General features: G+C 41.7%; 1 protein-coding gene and 1 long non-coding RNA gene across 3 annotated transcripts in view; one reads left to right on the plus strand and one right to left on the minus strand.

The window, feature by feature from the left end:
- The window catches only part of GALC (galactosylceramidase), a 62,906-nt gene that overhangs the window by 12,690 nt on the left and 25,679 nt on the right, over positions 1-24,537 (minus strand). Inside the window, exons 7-13 of one of the 2 annotated variants that reach the window (XM_020814907.3) lie at positions 16,160-16,290; positions 7,518-7,673; positions 5,828-5,952; positions 4,180-4,307; positions 3,258-3,347; positions 1,646-1,735; positions 360-504 (exon numbers count right to left, since the gene is read on the minus strand). In XM_020814907.3, coding sequence (XP_020670566.3) covers positions 360-504; positions 1,646-1,735; positions 3,258-3,347; positions 4,180-4,307; positions 5,828-5,952; positions 7,518-7,673; positions 16,160-16,290 — 865 coding nt within the window. Of the gene's footprint in view, positions 1-359; positions 505-1,645; positions 1,736-3,257; positions 3,348-4,179; positions 4,308-5,827; positions 5,953-7,517; positions 7,674-16,159; positions 16,291-24,167; positions 24,296-24,537 lie in introns of both variants that reach the window. The other variant, XM_020814908.3, reaches the window with a different exon arrangement.
- On the plus strand, positions 17,405-21,842 carry LOC144586068 (uncharacterized). Its single transcript, XR_013540783.1, has 2 exons — positions 17,405-19,982; positions 20,989-21,842. It is a non-coding gene; the product is annotated as an uncharacterized LOC144586068 (long non-coding RNA).

The following is a 24,537-nucleotide window of genomic DNA, read 5'->3' on the forward strand; positions in this document are numbered from 1 at the left end:
GAAAACCTCTTCAGAAATGTCTAGTGAAGTTCACTAAGATACTCATTCTTAACTCTTCTGTAAGGAGACTCTGGTAGTAAGAACAACACAGAGAGATATCTGTGCACCTATGACAAGAGAGAGGTCTTGTCTAAAGTTGGAAGAATGCAGAAAGAAACTCAGTACAAAGATAGCTGCTCCAGATTCAATATCCGCATGACTGCAGTTTTTCTAACATTGTCTACTGTGCATTACTCAGAATTGATACTATTGATAAGGTCCCCATCCTTAATTTTAAAGAAAGATTATTAGTAGCCCAAGACCACCAGGAAATAAAGATTGAAGGGATTTCCCAACAAGGGCTTCACAGACTGACTTACGGATATTGAAGTCATCTTTGTAACAGGATGGAAAAGGCTGGGATGGGGGAGGCTCTGGCAAACGGCCTTTATGTCCCGTGGTCAGGGTTGTCAAAGTATAGACCTCATCCAGGCCCAGATTTAGTGTCACCACCCCTTCGCTGACCTGTGTAGAAAAGAGGACAAGCAAGTGGTTCACCAGAAGTAGTAGACAGACAAAAAATAGTTCATCTTGAGTATATACTTCAGAACTAACAGGGTAACTGCCTTGGATCTTTTAAGGAGAAAGGTAGGCTAAAAATATTTTAAATAAACAAACAAACAATAAACAGAACATGAGTGGTGTGTCAAACTAACTGGTTGGCTTCAAGCCTAATCTCAATTAAAGAACACACACTGAAATTAATGAGAATTACTCGGGGTTTACTTGCCTTTATTTATTTCAACAAGCCTATGCTAAAATAACAAAGTTTCAATCCAACACTGGAACAGGTGTGGATAGCCTTTGCCACACCCTGAATGCAACATATTATCAGACAACTCTAGCGAGGTACTGTATTCCTTGTATGTATTCCATCAATGAGTCACAAAAATAAAGAGGAGATGGCACCTAACAGAACCTGAATATACTGGGGACTCAGGCATACTTATTATAGAACTTCAGAAAGATCACAACAACATAGATGTGTGTTGCTAAGAATTAAGTTAGTCCAACATATTGTTTGCATGCCACCCAGATGCGCCTGGGCAAACTTTGGCTCTCTAATGTTTTCCTCTGCAGCTCCTGTCAGTTTACTCAGCATGGTGAATGATGCAATATTTTGGGAGTCGTAAATCAAAACTCCACCCCGTGACCCAAATGCTAAGTAACCAAGAGCAGAAGTGCAAAGGGTCATGAGAGGATGACAGAGCAGGAAGCATCACCTTGCTACACAAGCTTCAAAGGCAGTTTACAATGTGAAAGAAAAGCTGCATGGGAGGAAGCAATTTGAGAATAACGCATTTTTTCTCATTTCCACTTTAAATGCTTCACTGGAAGCACAACTGCTGAGTCTCCCTGGCAATGACATGACTCAGATTACACACAAGCCAGATGTGGGTAACTATCATGTTACCCATTAAGAGAGCTGCTTCCTCTTTCTCTTTTTTGTGACAGATGCAGCACTCTACAAAATAACATCCAGGGAACTGAAACAAATGTACTTGTACATGTTACACATCACACATGGTCTAATGCGCCCTGGGCAATGCAGCTCAGCTCTTCAGTAACAGAGTCCCTGATGACCTCCAGATAAGGACCCACTTACATTTTTAGGCCCAAGTGACTGGAACAAGGTGGAGTTGGAAGATGTAAATTCAAGCTTAGAATACCACATTTGAAGAGCGGTCAGTTTGCTCTGAGGAAGAAAAAAAATGCACTCAGTTTTCTTATAGCACTCAAAGGATTTGTTATCTGTCTGTCACGGACTATGAACCTGTCTGCCCCACATCCTCTGTAAAAATCTAGAACGAAATCAGATTACCGTTTTAGTCAAGCCTGGACATTTCACTAGCAGAATTCCCCAACCAGGCTGGGTGGTAGTCATGCTGGCTGGGAAATGAAGGACGCTGTAATCCAAAAAGTAACTTTGCCAACCTCTTAACTTTAACAATAAGTGTGAGATCCTAACTAGCCACGGGCCAGCTGAACCAAGAGTAGACCAGCTGAATCTATACTGCATTCAACTTCCTCCCAACCATCATAGTCATCATCATCTTAGAACTGTAGAGCTGGAAGCGACCCTATGGATAACTGAGTCCAGCCCATTTCAAGGAGGCACAGTGGGGAATCAAACTCCCAACCTCTGGCTCCACAACCAGATGCTTAAACCACTGAACCACCCTCACACTGGCCTGATTTTGTGCCTCCATTTGGGCAGCATTCCTGTGTGCAAGGAAATCCAGATGTGGGGTAACTCAACACCTCCTTTCCACAGCCTCTTCTCCACCACCACCCTTCCCCCCCCACACACACACACAAACAGATCTCATACATCAGAGCAGTTCTTCCAGCAGACTGCCTTGTCAGCAGATCTCTGAGACTAGATAGCCGGGATTTTTTGGTTGCTAGAAGAGGCTTGTACTTAATCCTAACCCCCTTAATCAAACAATGCATCATTAAGTTCCGACTGCACTGTTCAGTCATTTCTGGCAGAGAGAAATCCTAAAAGAGGTGGGGATAGGTAGTGAAGTGGCAGATGTTCTATCACATCCAAAGCCCCCTAGACTGAGGACAAACCACAGCAAGATGTCCTATGTCTTAACAGAGCCCTCACAAAACTTTAATGCTTGGAATTCCCAGTCCAAGGGGAAAGGAAAATAATTATACAAGCATCAGGCTGACAATGCTGATGACCCTTTTGAGGAATTGGGGTTGTATCTAGCAATTCAATGGCAGCCTCTAACCTGCTGCCTTGTGCCCCTGGAACATCCCACTTCCTTCCACTGGCCTTAGATCTGCAGTCAGAAAACTGTCTACAGGCAAAATATGGCTCTCCATAATGGAAGAGTATTCTCATACCATCGATTCCCCACTCTAGTTAGCACATCTGTAGGTGAGGATTGCTGTATAAGCCAGCCTAAACCATCTGACCATGTCAAGCAGTGAATTCGAGGACCTGCAGTCCAAAAACTGACTGCTCAAAACTCCAAGCTATCCAGTGATAACTTATTATATTTCATGCATTAAGTACTAAATTAGGACCAATATTTGATCGTGTTTGTATAAAAAGAAGAATCCATGGAAGAGAGCTTTATGAATAATACAAGCTTAATTATACTTTGACTATGCTTTCTAAACATACGCAAGTCAAATGGAACAGAAGTGACAACACACAAAAATGAGTGGGAAGCAAATAGAGTACAATGCCATTTACTCACAAAGGATCCTTTAAGATGGAAGGTTGCTTTCTGTGGTGACACAAAGAATGGAAGCAGAGGTGGCCTGATGCATTCAGAGTGGTCATGTGTCTGAAATGAACAGGGAAGAACACATATCAACTACTGTTTTCTTCCCTTCCCTTTTAATATTCATGGCTGAGTGTGCCATTGCTAAGGTATCTAGAATTCTCTTAATTAATTCATTGTGGTTGTACACAACAAATGCCTATGTGTATCCCATATTAACATATGATTAGAACTCAGCTTCCAGTACTTGTAGACAGCAGAAAGCTGCAAAATACTTTTGGAAGGAGAAGGCCCTAGGACCTGGTTAAAATTCATTTTAGTCTGGAGCTAGACAGGTCAAAACACGTGTTACCATTCTCTTGTCAAACACAGGCCTCCAAATGTCAAACCCACAAAACATAGCAAATGTATAATTTACTTCTGTATAATCGACCACAGAATTCAGCAGAATTGAGGCAGTGTAAGAATGAAAATCCCCATTTCAAAGTTACTCTGTTATAAAGATTATGCAAGAATGTTGCAGAAAATAATCTTTCAAGGGTCCTTCGTGCTACCCTCATTCCTCTGAATAGTTAGTTGCACAGATGGCACTATAGTAACCATACTAAGCATTAACAGGGTAGTTAAATGTTCAAAGTACTTTACAAATCTGATGTTGTAACTGCAGCAACATGAAAAGGACTGACCTGCATCAGACCAAAGGCTCATATAATACACGATGCTCACTAACACTCCATCCACGTTCTAAAGCTGCCTAAGCAGCAGCCATGACAACTTTGTGCGGTCCCAAATTCTACAGCTTACTATGTGCTATATGAAAAAGTACATCCTTTGCCACTGTTTGGCATTCTAGACATCTGTTCAAATTTCAGTGCATTTTGACAACTGACATTACCATTGTTTCAATGATGATAGTAAGATTGCCTTGACCATCAGTCAGAGCTACATAGCTGCCACCTGCTTCCAGATGCCCATCGACCTGCAGGTAGTACCAGCCTGGTTGCGTGAACTGGGTTGTGTGTGCTGTGTGAAGACAAGAAACAAACAAGAGAAGCAGATGAAATGAATTTGATCCAAAGAAGGGTCTTCTCCAAGTATCTCAAAATTGTTGTTTTTGTATCCCAATTAATATACTACCCGAAAAAGATTAATTTTCATAAGGTAAATGAAAGGGGAGGAGAGTTTCAGAAACATATCAAGACAGAAGTTCAAACAAAAGGCTTCATATTCTACTGCAGCAATTATTCCACATATCCCAGGGACAGCATGAGGGAAATGCTACTCATTTTCTTAGCTACAGAATTATCCTCATAATAAACTTGTTACATGTGAGTATTTAAGAATTCAAAAGATCAGGAACATCAGGGGGAAAGTCAAGACTTGCAGAAGTTCAAAAACTTTCCAAAACAGTAACCATGTTAGTCTGTTGCAGTATGTTGGCAAAATTAAAATAAAAAAGGGAGGGGAAAGGGACAATATATTGTGGCACCTTGAAGAATGATATATTTGTTTCATTGAAAGCTTTCACAGATCAAAATCCACAACTATGTCTGGCTTTTGATCCACCAAAGTTCACATTGAAACCAACGTTGTTTTCTAAGCTGCCACAGTACTTTGTTCCTTTCTTTTAATACAGGTATGCCTTAATTAGTCTGAACAAGGATGGCTCTCAAGTAAAATTCTTAACAATCCCTCACGTAGCCAGTCTGCACATTCCATCCAACATTTCATCCATGTGATGATGGACATGGCTTTCACATCACTTGCGACCAAATTGTCAATTGCACAAGGGGGGAGGGGGAGAATGTCTTGACTTCTTAAACTGAGAACCAGTCAAAGCAAACTACAAACAGATTGACTCAACCTGGTGCCTTCTAGATGTGCTGGACCACAGCCTCACACCTCCATCCCAGCCACCTTGCTGTGCTGACGGTGTTGGCTAGGGATGATAGAAGCTGCAGTCTAACACCTGGGGGAGGGGGCAGATTGAAGAAAGCCTTTTTCTTTTTTGCAAAGCCATCATACACAAATGCAAATATCCAACTGATGCATTTATATTTTAGTTTCTTCATATTCAGAACTCATTAGGCTAAAAATGAGAAATAAAATAAAACAGTATACTCGTTAATCTTCAGATGACCAAATGTTCCAGATCTTGGAAAATATGATTAGCTTTGTATCATTGCTAGTTAATTAAGGCAACATTACATGATGTAACCTTGCATGTATAGTGTCTGACAAACTCTCTTCTGCTTAGGATTTCATGCCCTTTCCCTTCTTGCTCTTGCCAAGTAACAAAGGGGACATGGCATTACAAGTAACGGATGTGCAAGAACACAGTTTCTTACAGATATATTCAACTGCAATTCCCATCATCTACATTAACATTTGGCTGTGTAAGGTAGAGGTTAGCCCCAAACAACAGAAAGGTGCCATATTAAGGAATACTGGGCTGGAATAATTTTACCACAGGAAGCAAAATGGTAAGCAGAACTTCAATTGTAATAATTACAGTACGAAAAGCTCCAACTGAAAGTGTGTACCTGTAACCCATATGGGAGGATTTACAGTGTACTGTCCACTCCATGGTTCTTGTGCTGTCATTAAACCACACCGTCCAAAAGGCAACTCTTCATAGTAACTAGCTACTAGATTCCAAGCAATAGTACTAGAGTAAGGGAGAAAAGAGAAAACAGAAATTAATATTTAAAAATAAGTTGTCTAGCAACAATAAATTTATTGAAATTCAAGACAAAACTACTGTATGTTCAGTGTCACTTAAGAGAAGAGAGAGGAAGACATGTCATTTTCATGCATAAGTTCCCAAGTGCTTTCCCCACCATCTTCAGACATGGCTAGGAATGTACGTATGTACGTATGTACGTATGTACGTATGTACAGATGTACGGATGTACAGATGTACGGATGTACAGATGTACGGATGTACAGATGTACGGATGGATGGATGGATGGATGGATGGATGGATGGATGGATGGATGGATGGATGGATGGATGGATGGATGGATGGATGGATGGATGTTCATCTTATCCTGCCTTTCTCCTTTGCAAGACCCAAGGCAGCTTGTGTGTGCTTTAAAAAAGTTTTTATCCCAAAACATAATCAACTACAATATTAGAACAGTACAAAATAAACCATCGATATTAAACAAATTAACAAATTCTTTCTAGCAAGCTCCTGCCAATCTCTGTTGACAAAACATAATTATACATGCAAATGGTCTGAGTTCCACTCAGCTTCCTAAGTCCCACGACATGTCTGCAGAGAGAAATGAGGGACAAGCAGATTGCAACAACCTCTGTCAAAACCCACTTCTGTTTTGGAAAATATGTGAGAAATGTGTGCTTCTAGCTAGAGATGAGCACAAAATACTGATTTGGTGGTTCATGCCAGTTTGGCTAACAGGTGCTCCACAGTTTGGTGCCCTACCCCCTACGGCAGGTGCCCACTCAGAACCAGGCTCTGAAGAGGAAGGGCAGGGAAGCCAGAGCCACTGTCTCCAGGTGGGTGCCCGCCAGAGGGGGCAGGGCACCAAATCACGGAACACCTGTTAAGCTGTTGGCCGAACCATCACAAACTGACAAACCAGTGGTTCATACTTCTAGCCCATAGGGACTATATTAGTTAGAAATACTGTATCAGCAGCTACACCTTCCAAGTACTGTACAGTGGTGCCTCGCTTAACGGGCGCCCCGTTTAACGATGAAATTGCATAGCAATGAAGATTTTGTGATCGCTTTTGCGATCGCTTTGCGATGTTCCCTATGGGGAAAAATCGCTTTGCGAAGATCGGTACCCTGTTTCGCTTACCGATCAGTGCAACGCGATAATTTTTTAACAGCTGATCGGCGGTTCCAAAATGGCCGCCGGGTAAAAAAAATGGCCGTCCGCTGTTTTCTGGAACGGATTCCTCGCTTACCGGGCAGCAAAAATGGCCACCGTATGGAGGATTTTCCCTTAAAGGTGAGTCTGAAGCCCATAGGAACGCACTGAAGGGGTTTCAATGCATTCCTATGGGCTTTTTAATATCGCGTAGCGATGAGATTGCTTTGCAGCGATTTTTGCTGCACGGATTATCGTAGCTATGCGAGGCAACACTGTACATGAAATGAGACCAGCATTTTTAACTACACCTTACACCCATTATTACTGGTTTATACATACACACACACAAACATAGACACACGTTTATATCATGTGCACCAAGACATACGCAGTCATGTTCCCATTCACAAAGTTTTGATTGAGAATTCGTGCCCAGCAGCCGGCACCCACTTCATTGTTGAAAGTGCTGTAGTCTTCTGAAGACCAAAGTTTCTTTTGGGTTAGCAAGGCATTAAGCACTGTTGTTGTTCCTGGGTAATGAGCCCTGGGTAAAAGCCAAAGAAAGAAAAGTAGGCATTTTAATTCCACGCAGTCACTCTAAATACACTTCATTAAGTCATAAAAGTACACTGTTGTGCCTGCTTTGCAAGTAATCATTCTGAAGAAAAGATCACGCTCTAAATATACAGTGGTACCTCGGCTTAAGAACTTAATCCATATTGGGACTGCGTTCTTAAATCGAAATGTTCTTAAGTCAAAGCACCATTTCCCATAGGAATGCATTGAAAACCATTTAATCCGTATCTGCTGTTTTTCATTCTTAAGTCAAGGCACTGTTCTTAAATCGAAGCATTAGTTCCCATAGGAACTAATGCAAAGCCAGCTAATCTGTATCTACCACTAGGGGAGTGAATTTTTCTTCTTCTTTTGACCTAAGCTGAAATTAGGTCAAAAAAGGGGAAGGAAAGGTTTTCTTTTTCTTTTTTTGGTTCTTATGTCGAGGCACCGTTCTCAAGTTGAAGCAATTTTTTGCAAACAGAGCCATTTTTAACTCGAATCGTTCTCATGTAGGGACATTCTCAAGTCGAGGTACCACTGTGTCTGAAAGAGGTTTAATAGTACTTGGCTAGTGTGGTGTAGTGATCAGGGTGTTGAACTAGGACTCAGGAGAATTGGGTCCAAATCCCGGCTTTACTGTTTGACCTTGCACCAGTCCTATTCTCTGAGCATGCCCAACCACAGATGATCGTTCTGGGCAGAAAGTAGGGAGGAGGAGATGCATGTACACTTTGAGCTCACTGAAGGAAAGTGCTATATTTTTATGCAACTAAGAAATTAATAAAATAAATATGCTTAACAATTCACTGATCACCTAACGAAATTAGAAATTTTCTTTTATCCTTACAGCAATCTAGCTGGACATGATACAGAGTTAGTTAGTTCATTATCTAGAAAACTGTTGCAAGTTTTTATAACCTCACATGCTGTCTCTAGTAGGTGTGGCTGAGAAAGGCCTTTCTGGGCTGGGTTGACTGCCAATCTATCCAGCACTAACCAATCATTCCTTTCCTGCTTCTGAATTCAAAGAGAGTCACACCTCTCTGCTGAATGTTTTTTTTCCCTTCTCTTTAGTCTGTTGAAGTCTGATGGAAATGGTTTCAGTTTGCTGTTTGATCTGTTCACGCGGGTAAGTAAACAAAATTAGTATTAGTAGTATTCTTACAACTACTAACATCTCAAAGTGAGTTACTGAAACTATCGTCGTCGTTTAGTCGTGTCCGACTCTTTGTGACCCCATGGACCAGAGCACGCCAGGCCCTCCTATCTTCTACTGCCTCCCAGAGTTGTGTCAAATTCATGTTGGTTGCTTCGCAGACACTGTCCAGCAATCTCATCCTCGGTCGTCCCCTTCTCCTCTTGCCATCACACTTTCCCAACATCAGAGGCTTTTCCAGGGAGTCTTTTCTTCTCATTAGATGGCCAAAGTACTGGAGCCTCAACTTCAGGATCTGCCCTTCCAGTGAGCACTCAGGGTTGATTTCCTTTAGAATTGATAGGTTTGTTCTCCTTGCAGTCCAGGGGACTTTCAAGAGCCTCCTCCAGCACCACAATTCAAAGGCATCAATTCTTCGGCGGTCTGCTTTCTCTATGGTCCAGCTCTCACTTCCATACATCACGACAGGAAAAACCATAGCTTTGCCTATTCGGACTTTTGTTGGCAAGGTGATGTCTCTGCTTTTTAAGATGCTGTCAAGATTTGTCATCGCTTTCCTCCCAAGAAACAGGCGTCTTTTAATTTCGTGGCTGCTGTCTCCATCTGCAGTGATCATGGAGCCCAGGAAAATAAAATCTGTCACTGCCTCCATATCTTCCCCTTCTATTTCCCAGGAGGTGATGGGACCAGTGGCCATGATCTTAGTTTTTTGATGTTGAGTTTCAGACCGTTTTTTGCACTCTCCTCTTTCACCCTCATTACAAGGTTCTTTAATTCCTCCTCACTTTCTGCCAACAGAGTGGTATCATCTGCATATCGGAGGTTGTTGATATTTCTTCCGGCAATCTTAATTCCGGCTTGGGATTCCTCCAGTCCAGCCTTCCGTATAATGTATTCTGCATATAAGTTGAATAAGCTGGGGGACAATATACAGCCTTGTCATACTCCTTTCTCAATTTTGAACCAATCAGTTGTTCCATATCCAGTTCTAACTGTTGCTTCCGGTCCCACATATAGATTTCTCAGTAGATAGATAAGGTGGTCAGGCACTCCCATTTCTTTAAGAACTTGCCATAGTTCGTCGTGGTCAATGAAGCAGAAGTAGATATTTTTCTGGAACTCTCTGGCTTTCTCCATAATCCAGCGCAAGTTAGCAATTTGGTCTCAAGTTCCTCTGCCTCTTCGGAATCCAGCTTGTACTTCTGGGAGTTCTCTGTCCACATACTGCTGAAGCCTACCTTGGAGGATTTTGAGCATAACCTTACTAGCGTGTGAAATGAGTGCAATTGTGCGGTAGTTGGAGCATTCTTTGGCACTGCCTTTCTTTGGGATTGGGATGTAGACTGATCTTTTCCAATCCTCTGGCCACTGTTGGGTTTTCCAAACTTGCTGGCATATTGAATGTAGCACTTTAACAGTATCATCTTTCAAGATTTTAAATAGTTCAACTGGAATGCCATCACCTCCACTGGCCTTGTTGTTAGCCAGGCTTTCTAAGGCCCACTTGACTTCACTCTCCCGGATGTCTGGCTCAAGGTCAGCAACTACATTGTCTGGGTTGTCCGGGATATCCACATCTTTCTGATATAATTCCTCTGTGTATTCTTGCCACCTCTTCTTGATGTCTTCTGCTTCTGTTAGGTCCCTCCCATTTTTGTCCTTTATCATGTCCATCTTTGCGCGAAATGTTCCTCTAATATCTCCAATTTTCCTGAACAGATCTCTGGTTCTTCCTTTTCTGTTATTTTCCTCTATTTCTTTGCATTGTTCATTTAAGAAGGCCCTCTTGTCTCTCCTTGCTATTCTTTGGAAGTCTTCATTCAACTTTCTGTAACTTTCCCTATCTCCCTTGCATTTTGCTGCCCTTCTCCTCTCTGCTATTTCTAAGGCCTCGTTGGACAGCCATTTTGCTTTCTTGCATTTCCTTTTCTTTGGGATGGTTTTTGTTGCTGCCTCCTGGACAATGTTACGAGCCTCTATCCAAAGTTCTTCAGGCACTCTGTCCACCAAATCTAGTTCCTTAAATCTGTTCTTTACTTCCACTGTGTACTCATAGGGGATTTGGTTTAGATTATACCTGAGTGGCCCAGTGGTTTTTCCTACTCTCTTCAGCCTAAGCTTGAATTTTGCTATGAGAAGCTGATGATCAGAGCCGCAGTCAGCTCCAGGTCTTGTTTTTGTTGACTGTATAGAGCTTCTCCATCTTTGGCTGCAGAGAGTATAATCAATCTGATTTCGATATTTCCCATCTGGTGATTTCCATGTATAGAGTCGCCTCTTGTGTTGTTGGAAAAGGGTGTTTGTGATGACCAGCTTATTCTCTTGACAAAACTCTATTAGCCTTTGTCCTGCTTCGTTCTGAACTCCAAGGCCAAACTTCCCTCTTGTTCCTTTTATCTCTTGGCTCCCTACTTTAGCATTCCAGTCCCCTAGAATGAGAAGAACATCTTTCTTTGGTGTCAGTTCTAGAAGGTGTTGTAAATCTTCATAAAACTGTTCAATTTCAGTCTCCTCAGCAGTAGTGGTTGGTGTATAAACTTGGATTGTTGTGATGTTGAAAGGTCTGCCTTGGATTCGTATTGACATCATTCTATCATTTTTGAGATTGTATCCCATTACAGCTTTTCCCACTCTTTTGTTGACTATGAGGGCCACTCCATTCCTTCTACGGGATTCTTGCCCACAATAGTAGATATGATAATCATCTGAGCTGAATTCGCCCATTCCTGTCCATTTTAGTTCACTGATGCCCAGGATGTCAATGTTTATTCTTGCCATCTCCTGTTTGACCACCTCCAGCTTCCCAAGGTTCATAGATCTTACATTCCAGGTTCCTATGCAGTATTTTTCTTTGCAGCATTGGATTTTCCTTTCACTTCCAGGCGTGTCCACAGCTGAGCGTCCTTTCGGCTTTGGCCCAACCACTTCATTAGCTCTGGAGCTACTTGTACTTGTCCTCCGCTCTTCCTCAGTAGCATGTTGGACGCCTTCCGACCTGAGGGTCCCATCTTCCAGCATCATATCTTTTAGCCTTTTGTTTCTGATCATGGGGTATTCTTTGCAAAGATACTGGAGTGGCATTGCCAGTTCCTACTCCAGGTGAACTGCGTTTAGTCGGAACTCTCCACTATGTCCTGTCCATCTTGGGTGTCCCTGCATGGCATAGCCCATAGCTTTTCTGAGTTACTCAAGCCCCTTCGCCATGACAAGGCAGCAATCCATGAAGGGGACTGAAACTATAAGTGCCAGCTAATAAGAAAAGGGGTGGGTTACTCTGAGGAACTTGAAGCCATTCTGCTCTGTGAATCCCTGTACTTCTATTGTGCAGCTAGAGAAATGTAACCAAAAATTCAAAACTCTGCAACAAAAACAGAACATTGAGCTTCCAAGACCTCATGGTTTTATGTGGTCCTGACAAATACTGTCATTTACATATCACATTTCTAAAGGGGGAAAATTACACCAGATGTTAGCATTTACACAGGTTTCTGAAGAATGAAGTGTTCCACACACATCTCAGTAACCTTTACTACAGGTCTGTGGTGCACATTCCCAGAGATTAATTTCTGGCCTCTTTTAGACTACAACTCCCAAACTCTTCTGAACAGCAGGAGTTACAGCTTTTCTAAGCTCTGGTTTTTTTCCATTTTGAAGCTGGCAAGCCAGTCTGTCTTATCTTCAACCTCTGAAGTAGGTTCACAGTGAGTTCACAACAAACATGACATTTGAAAATAGAAACATCCTGGTTAACAGTGTAGCCTCTTTACTCCTTCTCCATTATTATTACTAATGAGGAGTCAAAGAAACGAGAAGCTAAGGTCACCAAACAACAAGACTCTGGACCAAGACTCAAAATAGCAGCTTCACTGTATTCCTTCCCAATTGCTTTTAAAGAGGTGCTGTATCAGTAAGACCTCTAATTTACCCTTAAGAACAAAATACAGGGGTGCCTCGCTTAACGAGCGCACCGTATAACGACGAATTCACATAGCGATCCCTTTTTCGGGATCACTAATGCGGAGGCATAGCATCGGTCCCTATGGCAAAAACTCGCATAGCGACGAACGGTAAGCGTTTCGCTTACTGATCTTCGCTTTGCGATGCCCGCGGATCAGCTGTTCGGCGGTTACAAAATGGCCGCCGGAAGCCCCGAAATGGCCGCGCACAGCATTTTCGCGCCCTCGCCTCGCTTACCGAGGGTGCGAAAATGGCTGCCGCTATGGAGGAAACTTCGCTGAACGGTAAGTTTAGGGCCCATTGGAACACATTAAACAATGTTTAATGCGTTCCAATGGGTTTTTACGTTCTGTTTAGCGATGTTTTCACATAGCGAGGGTTAATCCGGAATGGATTAACCTCGCTATGTGAGGCACCACTGTATATTTTAAAACCTACAACGAGATACACAAAAGTATTTCTCAGTGGCTGACTTAAACCCAAAACCCCTTTCACCACAACCAAGACAAATAGGTCCATTGTTCACATTTTGAGAATTCTGCAGAAAATATGCTACAATTGAGCCACAAAAACCCAACTGTTGATGCAAAAATGGGCACGTTTACCCAGAGCAAGTATTAGAAATTACTACTACCCAAGCTTCAAAAGTATGTCCAGTGTGGCATAGTGCACAGAGTGACTGAATAGGACTCTGATACTGTGGTTCAATTCCCTACTTGGTTCACTGAAGTAAGACTGGCAAAACCTCTCCTTAAATATCTCACTTACCTTGAAAGCCCTATTATGGTCATTATATGGCATGTAACTAACCAACAAAGCTTCAAAAAAAGGCGCAATGGATGTCAGCCTACCAAAACATGACACCAGAAATAGGTCCACCTCCCCGAGTCTATAACTCCAAGCTAACTATGCATTAACTATGCATTAGCTACAGTAACTATGCAGCTGCCCCCAGACTATGGAATGCTCTCCCGACTGAAATTCGTCTGGCGCCGATGTTGATGACATTTCGGCGCCAGGTCAAAACCTTCCTGTTCCAGAAGACTTTTAATTGAAATAACATCAACTGTGGGTCCTGATGGCAATTTTAATTGTATTTTAATCATTTTATCTTTTATTGTATTTTAATTGAATTTTAATTGTTGTAAGCCGCCCAGAGACCTTTGGGTAGAGTGGGCGGCATATAAGTTACATACATACATACGTACGTACGTACGTACGGACGTACGTACGTACGTACGTACGTACGTACGGACGGACGGACGGACTGACGGACGACAGACAGACAGACAGACAGACAGACAGACAGACAGACAGACAGACAGACAGACAGATAGATAGATAGATAGATAGATAGATAGATAGATAGATAGATAGATAGATAGATAGATAGATAGATAGATAGATAGATAGATAGATAGATAGATAGATAGATAGATAGATAGATAGATAGATACAGCACCAATTTAGAGTCTTGTGGTGCCCAGGGAGACACCATGGCACATATCCTAAATTCAAACACCCACATGTCTAGATACAGTTAAGGAAGACTCCTGCCTGAAGCCCTGGACCAACGTCCTGTCTTGCTCCATTCCTAAAGGGTAAGACATCTCCCATGGCACAAGCTTTCATGGATTGCAGCCCACTTCATCAGGTACTCTGCATGATGAAGTGAGCCGGTAAAGGCTTCTTGTCAGCTTTTGCAAGTCCCACAAGACTCTGCTGCTTTTGCTCCAATGTACCTATACAGCTTCCTTGCTTCCAGAAAATTTAATTAACAATGCATATAAATTGATACTGACATTGGTGGATGGTGAGCATACACTTTGGGAAAGCTTGTATTCTCCCTGCAATCTTCCCAAATCTCTTGAGATTTTCAGGTGAGATCTTTCTCTTGATCTCAACATATTAAGAACCATATTTCATTGAAGTATGGCAGGAGTCCATTCAGGGGTGGCTCCCAAGCTATGGAATTCTCTCCATAGGGAGACCATTGGGCAGCCTGCCCCTTGCTGTGATTCTAACAGCAAATATACAGCTATTTATTCAAGCAGGCTTTTGGCAACTTAGTTGGTCTGCTGAGGCAAGAGCGTTTCATGAACTGTGTGCTTTCAATTCAGTGGGTTTGTTTTTAATTCAATTGTGCATAAAGTATTTAATAACTTCAGTTTACGCTTACTTCTTTGAGGGGTTATCACAACTTTATATCAGAGGCATATAGATTTCTGCTTCTGGACTACAACAATTACAATTCCTCAGGTAGTTTTGTCCGCCACTTTTGTAACTCTACGTTGTCTTGTGAGGTACCCTAGATCACTGGTTCTTAACCTTGGGTTACTCAGGAGTTTTGGACTGCAACTCCCAGAAGCCTTCACCACCAGCTGTCCTGACTGGGGTTTCTGGGAGTTGCAGTTCAAAAGCATCCGAGTAACAAAGGTTAAGAACCACTGCCCTAGATCACTGGTTCTTAACCTTGGGTTACTCAGGAGTTTTGGACTGCAACTCCCAGAAGTCTTCACCACCAGCTGTCCTGACTGGGGTTTCTGGGAGCTGCAGTTCAAAAGCATCCGAGTAACAAAGGTTAAGAACCACTGCCCTAGATCATGGGGGGGAGGGGCAGACTATGGCTGAAATCCAGTAGTTTAATGAAGAAGACCCATTGAACCAATGGAATTTAGAGAGATGGCTCACCAAATCCCCACTGATTCAGTGGACCTAATCGTGTTGCAACTTACTACTGGATTTTAGCCTATAAACCAAATACTGTATTTTTTGCACCATAAGACTCACTTTTTTCCCACAAAACAGGGGGGTGGAAAGTCTGTGCATCTTATGGAGCGAAGAAAACAGATTATATTTTCCTGTTTTCTTCTCCTAAAAAATCGGTGCGTCTTATGGAAAGGTGCGTCTTATGGAGCGAAAAATACGGTAAATACATTTGTGAAGAAGTAATTTTGATCACCAAAGTGATAGAGGAGAGCTCCAACCCCAACCAACCATTTCACACTACTTTTCTACCGTAAATATGTACCTCCCTCATTACTCTTTTCTTGTCAGAGTATTAAACACACTCCATTTTGTAAACACAGTTGAAACCAAATGGAACTACAGCAACTCAAAATTTGGACGAATGAAGCAGCAGCCCAGGAAAGGTTGAAGAATCCCTTTATGCTTTTGCCCTCAAAACTGTCCTATCCTGAAGCAACCTTCCTGGAAGCAGAGGATAATATTGTTGACTAGCATATATGTGCTATGCTAATATTTCAGAAAAAAGATAAAACTTTGCAAAAGCTGTTATCTACCAGATGTTATCACAGGGGGTTATGGAGGAAAGGATCAGCTTTGAAAAGAAGCCCTACCCAATAATATCGACTGCTTCACGGAGCTCAGAGTCAAGCAGCACAAGAAAGGAAATTGGCTCCCACAGGTTATCGCTGGCAATGATCCTCACTCGCTGAAGCTCTTGTTTATCCAAAGTGTATCTTAAAAGCTTTGAAAAATAAAAAAGAAAAGATGAAATAGTAGAATCTGCCCCCCCCCATTTCCTTAGAAAAAAGAATGAATGAAAAAGAAATCAGCATTGTTTCCTTTCGGCCCAAAGCAGCCACATTATATAATTACTAAGCTGAAGGCTTGTAGTGCAAAAAGCCTGCTCTCAAATCAGGTTGTAGAAGGTAAGGAAATGGATGTACTGGTTTCATTCATGCAACGTTTGTTGGTTAAAAACAGAAGAAATAAACAAGTAAAAGTCAACTGCAATTTAATGTGAGAGGCCTGACATGCAAATAAAGCAGTCTCAAAATTTTAGTATGTGGGTTTGTGTAGATATAGCTACTTTAAGCCAGAGTTTAAGGAGAAATCAATTGTGTCCATGCTTTTTATTAGCAGAAAATGTTACAGACTGCTGATCCATCTCCCTGCAAAGCAGCTGCACAAACATCAACAAGGGGGAGGCAAAGCAGCTGCACAAACATCAGGTTACAAAAGCTGCAAATAAGTTTGGGATGAAGCCAAAGATAGAGCAGGTTGAAAGGTGTTCTACCTAGCTTATTGGCTAAATTTCTGAGACCTCCAGGTACAGTCAACAAACACAAGAGAAACTGAAGACAAGGTTGATGCCAGAAAAGTATGTGTGTTAACCCACTGCAGAACAGACAAGGAAATTTTCTAGGCCAAGAACTACTTTATCAGGAAATAAACTTGTTGAGGAACAAGAAAGCAGTACTTGGTTAGCAGCCTAAACAAGAGATATAAGATCATCATTTGTTGCTTTATTAGTCTGGGATTTATATTTTTATGTACAGTGGTGCCTCACAAGACGATTTTAATTTGTTCCATGAAAATCATCGTCTTGTGAAAAAAAATCGTCTTGCGAGGTTCCCTATGCATCAGTCTAAAAAAAAAAAGTATTGCGAAGCATCAGTCAAAAAAAAAAGTCTTGCGAAGCATCGGTCTCAAAAAAAAGTCTTGTGAAGCACATTCATAGAAAAAAACATCTTGCGAGTCACCATAGTGAGTGCAAAAACCAATCATCTTGCGGGTTTTTCGTCCCACAAGGCAATCGTCTAGCGAGGCAACACTGTATTATGTTGGGAAACGGTTGGATGGGAGTTACAATTTATATCATATTATAATGACTGCCGAGAGTGGTGGTCCCACTAAGTTGGGTGGGATATGTTATTTTAAAATAAACAAACAAGCAAGCGAGCAAGCCATTTTTTAAAAACAGCACATCATGGGAAAGTTAGTTTAAGAACCACAGTCTTTCAAAGGAGTGGACATATTAATTGCTGTGATTACTATTTGTTGAACACAGTTATGGCTACCTTGCCTTGGCACCAGAGATATTTTCCTGCAAAGTTAGTATCAATACAACATTGGAAGACATTCAAGGTTAATTTCCAAGATCACATTGTAATAGGAGCCAGTTTGAATGTAGATTTATGGACCGGGGTAAAGATGCAACTATAAAATATCAAACTCAACAATCATAGACATTCTGGAATCAAATGAGAACATCCAAGCAAGACATGACTGATATGTTTAAAAGAATTATGAATTGAAAATCTGAATGCCAGCTCACTTCCAGTTTTCCAAGGCCAGGAAATAAACGTAAGAACACACTGAGCACTAAGAGGTCACAACAAGGGGGAGGCAAAGCAGCTGGGAGCAGCAAAATGGCATGGAACACGAAGTGCCTATCATGTGAATGCAAGACAAACAAGAACATAATTAAAGCTTGTTCCAACCTGTGGCAAGGATTAGGGAATGGTCTCAGATGGGTGGCAGACTACATATCTTGTATGAGGAATATTCCTAGTTACATCTCTGGAATCTCCAGGATGAGCCAGATATGCCAACTGCATGGAACCTGGGAGAACCACTGCCAGTCAGCACTGAGTTGGATGAACTAGTAAGACATGATATAAAAGCAACTTGCTCTGTTTCTGAAGGAGGCCATCCTGAACAGAATGGCAGCAGGGCAGGAAACAAGTCTTACCAGGTTATCATTCAGTCACAGTTAGTTCTAACAATATAAATGGTAGCCACTGCTCCTGAAGCAGATACTAGCCTCTCAAAGGCTACTTTCTATCCCCCAGCAAAGGGGCTCCCAACCTTGGACCTCCAGATGTTGACCTCTGCTGGCCATGATTTCCGGGAGTTTAAGTCCAAGAACATCTGGAGGCCCAAGGTTGGGGACCGCTGCCCTAGCAGTTTCACCTCATGAAACTAAAGAGAAGACAGCAGAAACAATGATGTTGAATGACACCGTAAGATTTCTAGCTGACTTCATACAGCTTTGGCTAAGTAAGAATTAACTCAGCCAATCCTCACCTGGAAGACTGTCTTGGACTACAATTCCAATTATCCCCTGCCAGCAAAGTGATACCTAATGTGATATAGTGGATAGAGTGACAGACTAGTACTCAGGAGGCCTGGGTTCAAATCCTTGCTTAGCCATGTAAACTCACTGGTGTGTGGGAAATGGTAAAACAACTCCTTAAATATCTCACTTGCCCTGAAAGCCCTATTATGGTCATTATAAGTCAGTTCCAATTTGACAGCACGTAACAACACAACATAACACCAAGGCCAATTGCCATACTCCCTGGGGATTATATCTGGAAAATGATAGGTTGACTATTAAAGGGGACGAGACAAGCAAACTTGTTTAGATAGGAAGGCAATGATACATTTATTTATTTCTCCTTTCTTTCCCCTTACTTGATGATCCATCGGGCGCCTTCCAGGTCTGCAGTTCAAAGGCTGTTATTATCAATCAAGCATCAGCAAATTGATAAGTACAAAAGTTCTGCTAAATCAGCTTGCCATTTTTTAAAAAAAGGTCAAAAGTGGCTAGATATAAACTTACAGTAAACTTAGAATTGCAGAGCTGGAAGGGACACTATAGATAATCCACTACCTCTGGCTCCACAGCCAGATACCTAAACCACGGAACTAACCGTAGGAAACTGTTTTACCTATCACAAAGATGTTCCCATGCTCAATTTGTTCCGAGTGAACAAGATTAGAAACACTCTCCCATAAGTTAGATTTTTGAAGCATTTCTACATGTGTAAGTGGTTGCACTCAGCTGTAAGAATGCACAGAAAAACAAGATTTTGAATTTATTATTTGTGATTATGCCTAATACTTCCACCTAAATACAATGAACTGTTGGGCTGAGGTTTTTAAAGATTTCCCTAAAGTGGTTAGTTATATCTCAAATAAGAAAAGGGAAAAAAAAGGGGGGAGGAACCTTATTGCATGGTTTGTTACCATTGTGAAAAAATATTTTTTTCACAAAAAATGATAAAATAAAATAAAAATAATAAGGCATGAAAACGTAGTTTGTTTGTTAGAACTAGTTCAATAATCCTGTTGAACAGGTCCAGAACTGGGTCAACTGTAAGCAACTGAATTGTTAAAGGCCGAATTGTTTGTTAGTCAGCAATGAGTGCATTGGGGTTAGGGCGAATTAACCATCATTAGACAACTTTGCAGAACAGGAAAGTCTACGAATGAGCCAATGAGAAGAAAAGGCCCAGGTTCAGGACTTGTGAGGTGTTGGAAGATGTCAAATACAAGCTTCAAAAGAAGATCGAGACAGGATATATGGGAATGGAACTGCTGTGGTAACATGGTCATATCAAACCATTCCTGCGTCAGCAAGACTCAAGAGTATGTTTATGCCTGTGTGTGTGTGTTTAGTCGTTTAGTCGTGTCCGACTCTTCGTGACCCCATGGACCAGAGCATGCCAGGCCCTCCTGTCTTCTACTGCCTCCCGGAGTTGTGTCAGGTTCATGTTGGTTGCTTCGCAGACACTGTCCAGCCATCTCATCCTCGGTCGTCCCCTTCTCCTCTTGCCATCACACTTTCCCAACATCAGGGTCTTTTCCAGGGAGTCTTTTCTTCTCATTAGATGGCCAAAGTACTGGAGCCTCAGCTTCAGGATCTGTCCTTCCAGTGAGCACTCAGGGTTGATTTCCTTTAGAACTGATAGGTTTGTTCTCCTTGCAGTCCAGGGGATTCTCAAGAGCCTCCTCCAGCACCACAATTCAAAGGCATCAATTCTTCGGCGGTCTGCTTTCTTTATGGTCCAGCTCTCACTTCCATACATCACAACAGGAAAAACCATAGCTTTGACTATTCGGACTTTTGTTGGCAAGGTGATGTCTCTGCTTTTCAAGATGCTGTCCAGATTTGTCATCGCTTTCCTCCCAAGAAGAAGGCGCCTTTTAATTTCAGGGCTGCTGTCTCCATCTGCAGTGATCATGGAGCCCAGGAAGATAAAATTTGACACTGCCTCCATATCTTCCCCTTCTATTTCCCAGGAGGTGATGGGACCAGTGGCCATGATCTTAGTATTTTGATGTTGAGTTTCAGACCGTTTTTTGCACTCTCCTCTTTCACTCTCATTACAAGGTTCTTTAATTCCTCCTCACTTTCTGCCATCAGAGTGGTATCATCTGCATATCGGAGGTTGTTGATATTTCTTCCGGCAATCTTAATTCCGGCTTGGGTTTCTTCCAGTCCAGCCTTCCGCATGATGTATTCTGCATATAAGTTAAATAAGCTGGGGGACAATATACAGCCTTGCCGTACTCCTTTCCCAATTTTGAACCACTCAGTTGTTCCATGACCAGTTCTAACTGTTGCTTCCTGTCCCACATATAGGTTTCTCAGGAATGTTTATGCCTACCTTCTGTAAAACTCAAGCTCCAAGAATATTCAGAGGATATTTTTAAAATATTCTGTAATTTCCTTTTTTTCCCATTCCCCCCCCACACACACACACCTTCAAGCTACAACGGAAAGCTTTCAGTTAGTACCACACTGCATTCACAAAACAGACTGACAAGGCACTTCAAGGTATGTAATAGTAAGAAGCCATTCAATGTTGTTTACACCTTAATAACTATGCTTGAGAGTCAGTGTAATATCGTGGACAGAATGACAAGCTAAGACTCGAGAGACTTGGGTTCAAGTCCCTGGTTGGTCTAAAAACTCCTGGGTTGCCAGCAGTCACACTTTCTGGGAGGCGTTATTTCCCCCTCAGCTCAGCTCAACACAAGCCTGCCTAGATGCCAGGGAAGCGTTTATTTTGGTCCTCAGCCACCAGAGGTATGTCTCATGGAGTGATGGCTTACTCAGCAGTCAGACCAAAACTCTGCAAGTCCTTAGAATAAAGGCTAAATTGACATTCTCTCTCATGCTTCCTGCCAGCAGGCAAATATCTTTTTCTTCAGGCATTCCGTTGGCATTTAAACTAGGCTGTGGAATCACTGGCTAGGCATGGTACTATTTTTGTTTCAGCAGACGTTACCCATCTGCTTAAAGCGGCAACGAACACAGGCGTCTGATTTTGCTCTAGAGGTCTTTAAAAGGGTTCTTAGGTAGATGGTCAGACTGACTAGAGAATGAAAATCCTAGTCCCTGTTTCTACAGCCAAGTGCTCCACCCTGACAAACCTACCTATCTGATTAAGAAACACATGTATTACACGCATATCAAAAAGAAAACGCATATCAAAAAGAAAACGCACATCAAAAAGAAAAAAATTATTACACAGAGTTGCAAACTTAATTCGTTCTGGAATGATGGTCGTAACTCAAGTTGGTCGTAACTCAAAGCACCATTTCCCACAGGAATACATTGAAACGTGATTAATCCATTCCGGACGGGTTTTTTGGTTGTATCTCTAGGCGCTGGCTGTATCTCAAAGCATTAGTTCCCATAGGAACAAATGCAAAAGCGGTAAATCCATCCACCTTTTTAAAAAAACTAAGATGACCTCTAAGGTTTAAAAAAGGGCAGGAAAGGAGAGAGGGAGGGAGCCTTTTTCCGGTCATATCTCAAAGAGCCGGTCGCAAGTCAAAGCAAAATTTTGTGACCGGAGCTGGTTGTAACTCAAATTGGTCACAAGTCAAGATTTTGTAAGTCGAGGCACCACTGTATCAAAAATAAAGAGACATAATTTGAAATACAATTCAAAAATTAGCAGGAGTGGAACTTCAAATATTAAAAATCTGTCGAAAAAGAAATGGATTTTAAAAACGAAAATATTACCACCCATGAGTCCATTTTTCAAGCTCATGCACTTAAATAGCCCAAGATAGTGGCACAGAAAGCAAATTCTGAAACTTGTCTATATAGAGGGAGACTATATTTAAAAGCAATTAGGGTGATGTAATAAATTTATGAACATATCTACACTATGTACTCATACACAATTTATAGTGGTAATTACAGCAGTTCTCCAAAAGCTTAGGAGTTGCTCTATAGTGGAGCTTTCTGTCAGGGAATTAACTCACTCCTCAACTTCTAGAGAACTCTAAGGAGAGGGAATGGCTATACAGTGGTGCCTTGACTTATGAACATCCTAACATATGACTATTTTGAGTTACTGCCAGCTCCGGCCGCAAATTTTGCTTCTACTTGCAATGGGAGCTTCGAGTTACAACCAGAAAAAGGCAGGGAAAAGAGGCGGGGAATTCAAATTTCTAACCATTTGTGGCGAAGAGGCTGCTTCTTTGTAGCTCTTTAACCCCAGCAGTTAGTGTGTGAAAAGAGGAGACTTCGGACTGCCTGGTCAGGTGCTGCTTACTACTTTTTAAAAACTCTTCTGGGTAGGTTTTGCAGCGTGGTTTTGGGCTGGGTGGCAGGATTATGTTTCTATGTTGTGATGTTTCTATGTCTTGCAGGGTTTGTTTGTTTTTTGTTGTATTTTTTCCCCATTTCCGATGGGTCTTGCAGGGTTTGTTTGCTTTTTGCTTTGTTTTTGCATTTCTGAAGAGTCTTGCACAGTTTGTTTGCTTTCCGCTTTGCTTTTTTTGCATTTCCAAAGGGTCTTGCAGGGTTTGTTTGCTTTTTGCTTTGCTTTATTGCATTTCTGAAGGGTCTTGCAAAGTTTGTTTGCTTTCTGCTTTGCTTTTTTTGCATTTCCAAAGGGTCTTGCAGGGTTTGTTTGCTCTTTGGTTTTTTTGTTTGTTTGTTTGTTTTTTGCATTTCCAAAGTGTCTTGCACACTGTTTGCTTTTTGCTTTGCTTTTTTTTGCATTTCCAAAGGGTCTTGCAGATTTGTTTGCTTTTCTCCTCCCCCCTTTGGCTGGAATGGATTAATCGTGTTTCCGATAGGTCTTGCCATGGTTTTTTTGTGGGGGTTTTTGGTGATTTTTTTTCTTTGGCCGGAACCGATTAATGGCATTTCAATGCATTCCTATGGGAAATTGTGCTTTGATTTACAACCATTTCGAGTTACAACCAGAGTTCCAGAACCAATTAAGTTCCTAGGTCAAGGCACCACTGTACAGAATAAACCTGTACAGTATGGAAGCTCTTGACTCTGAAAGAAAAGACTTCCAAAAGCACAGCTGCAGAAGACAACAAGAAGGATGCAGGAATTACATTAGCCATGGAAGCCTCAGAAGACAGGCTGTTGTCAAGTGAAAAACCAGAGCTGGCAAAATAATACCAGAGACCCATTACATCAAAGAAAAAACATGCAGAGAGGCCAAGCTTTCATCCATTCACTGCTTTCAGTGAATTCAGAACTTTGAATAAAGGCATGAAGGAACCATCTACCCTGTTTCCCCAAAAATAAAACCTAACCTGAAAATAAGCCCCAGTATGATTTTTCAGTATGCCCATAATATGAGCCCTACCCCAAAAATAAGCCCATTAAGTGAAAGCCCACCCTCCAGCAATGTGCAGCATTGTGCAGCAACCTGAAGAAGATGACACGACTGTAAAATAAAACATCCCCTGAAAATAATCCCTAATGCCTTTTTTGGAGCAAAAATTAATATAAGACCCTGTCCTATTTTTGGGGAAACACAGTATTCCCAGCATAGCTTCCACACTTACCCTACTATTTCAACAGCATCATTAAGGTAAGGGTCGACTAGTATTTCATTTGCAATGTCCCACTCTCCATCCGCAGCTATGATGCCAATGTTCTTTATACCCATTCTGTCCATAGTATTGCGAAGTACCTTGGCAACAGATAACATTACTTGAAGTACAGCTTTCATGAATTCAGAAGCATCATATTATCTTAGAGCAAACTGAAGAATTGGGGTGAATCTTTCTGTTTTTTACTTGATACATTAAGAACCCACACATTGCCTCCAAAAAGACACTAAGGATTGTGCTATAAAACAGCTTTACTATGTACACCTCACTCTATATCCTGGCTGTGAAAGCAGGGCATTTTCTAATGGTGTACAGTGGACCC

This window comes from Pogona vitticeps, chromosome 1 (genome assembly GCF_051106095.1).
Source record: "Pogona vitticeps strain Pit_001003342236 chromosome 1, PviZW2.1, whole genome shotgun sequence".
In the NCBI taxonomy this organism is placed as follows: domain Eukaryota; kingdom Metazoa; phylum Chordata; class Lepidosauria; order Squamata; family Agamidae; genus Pogona; species Pogona vitticeps.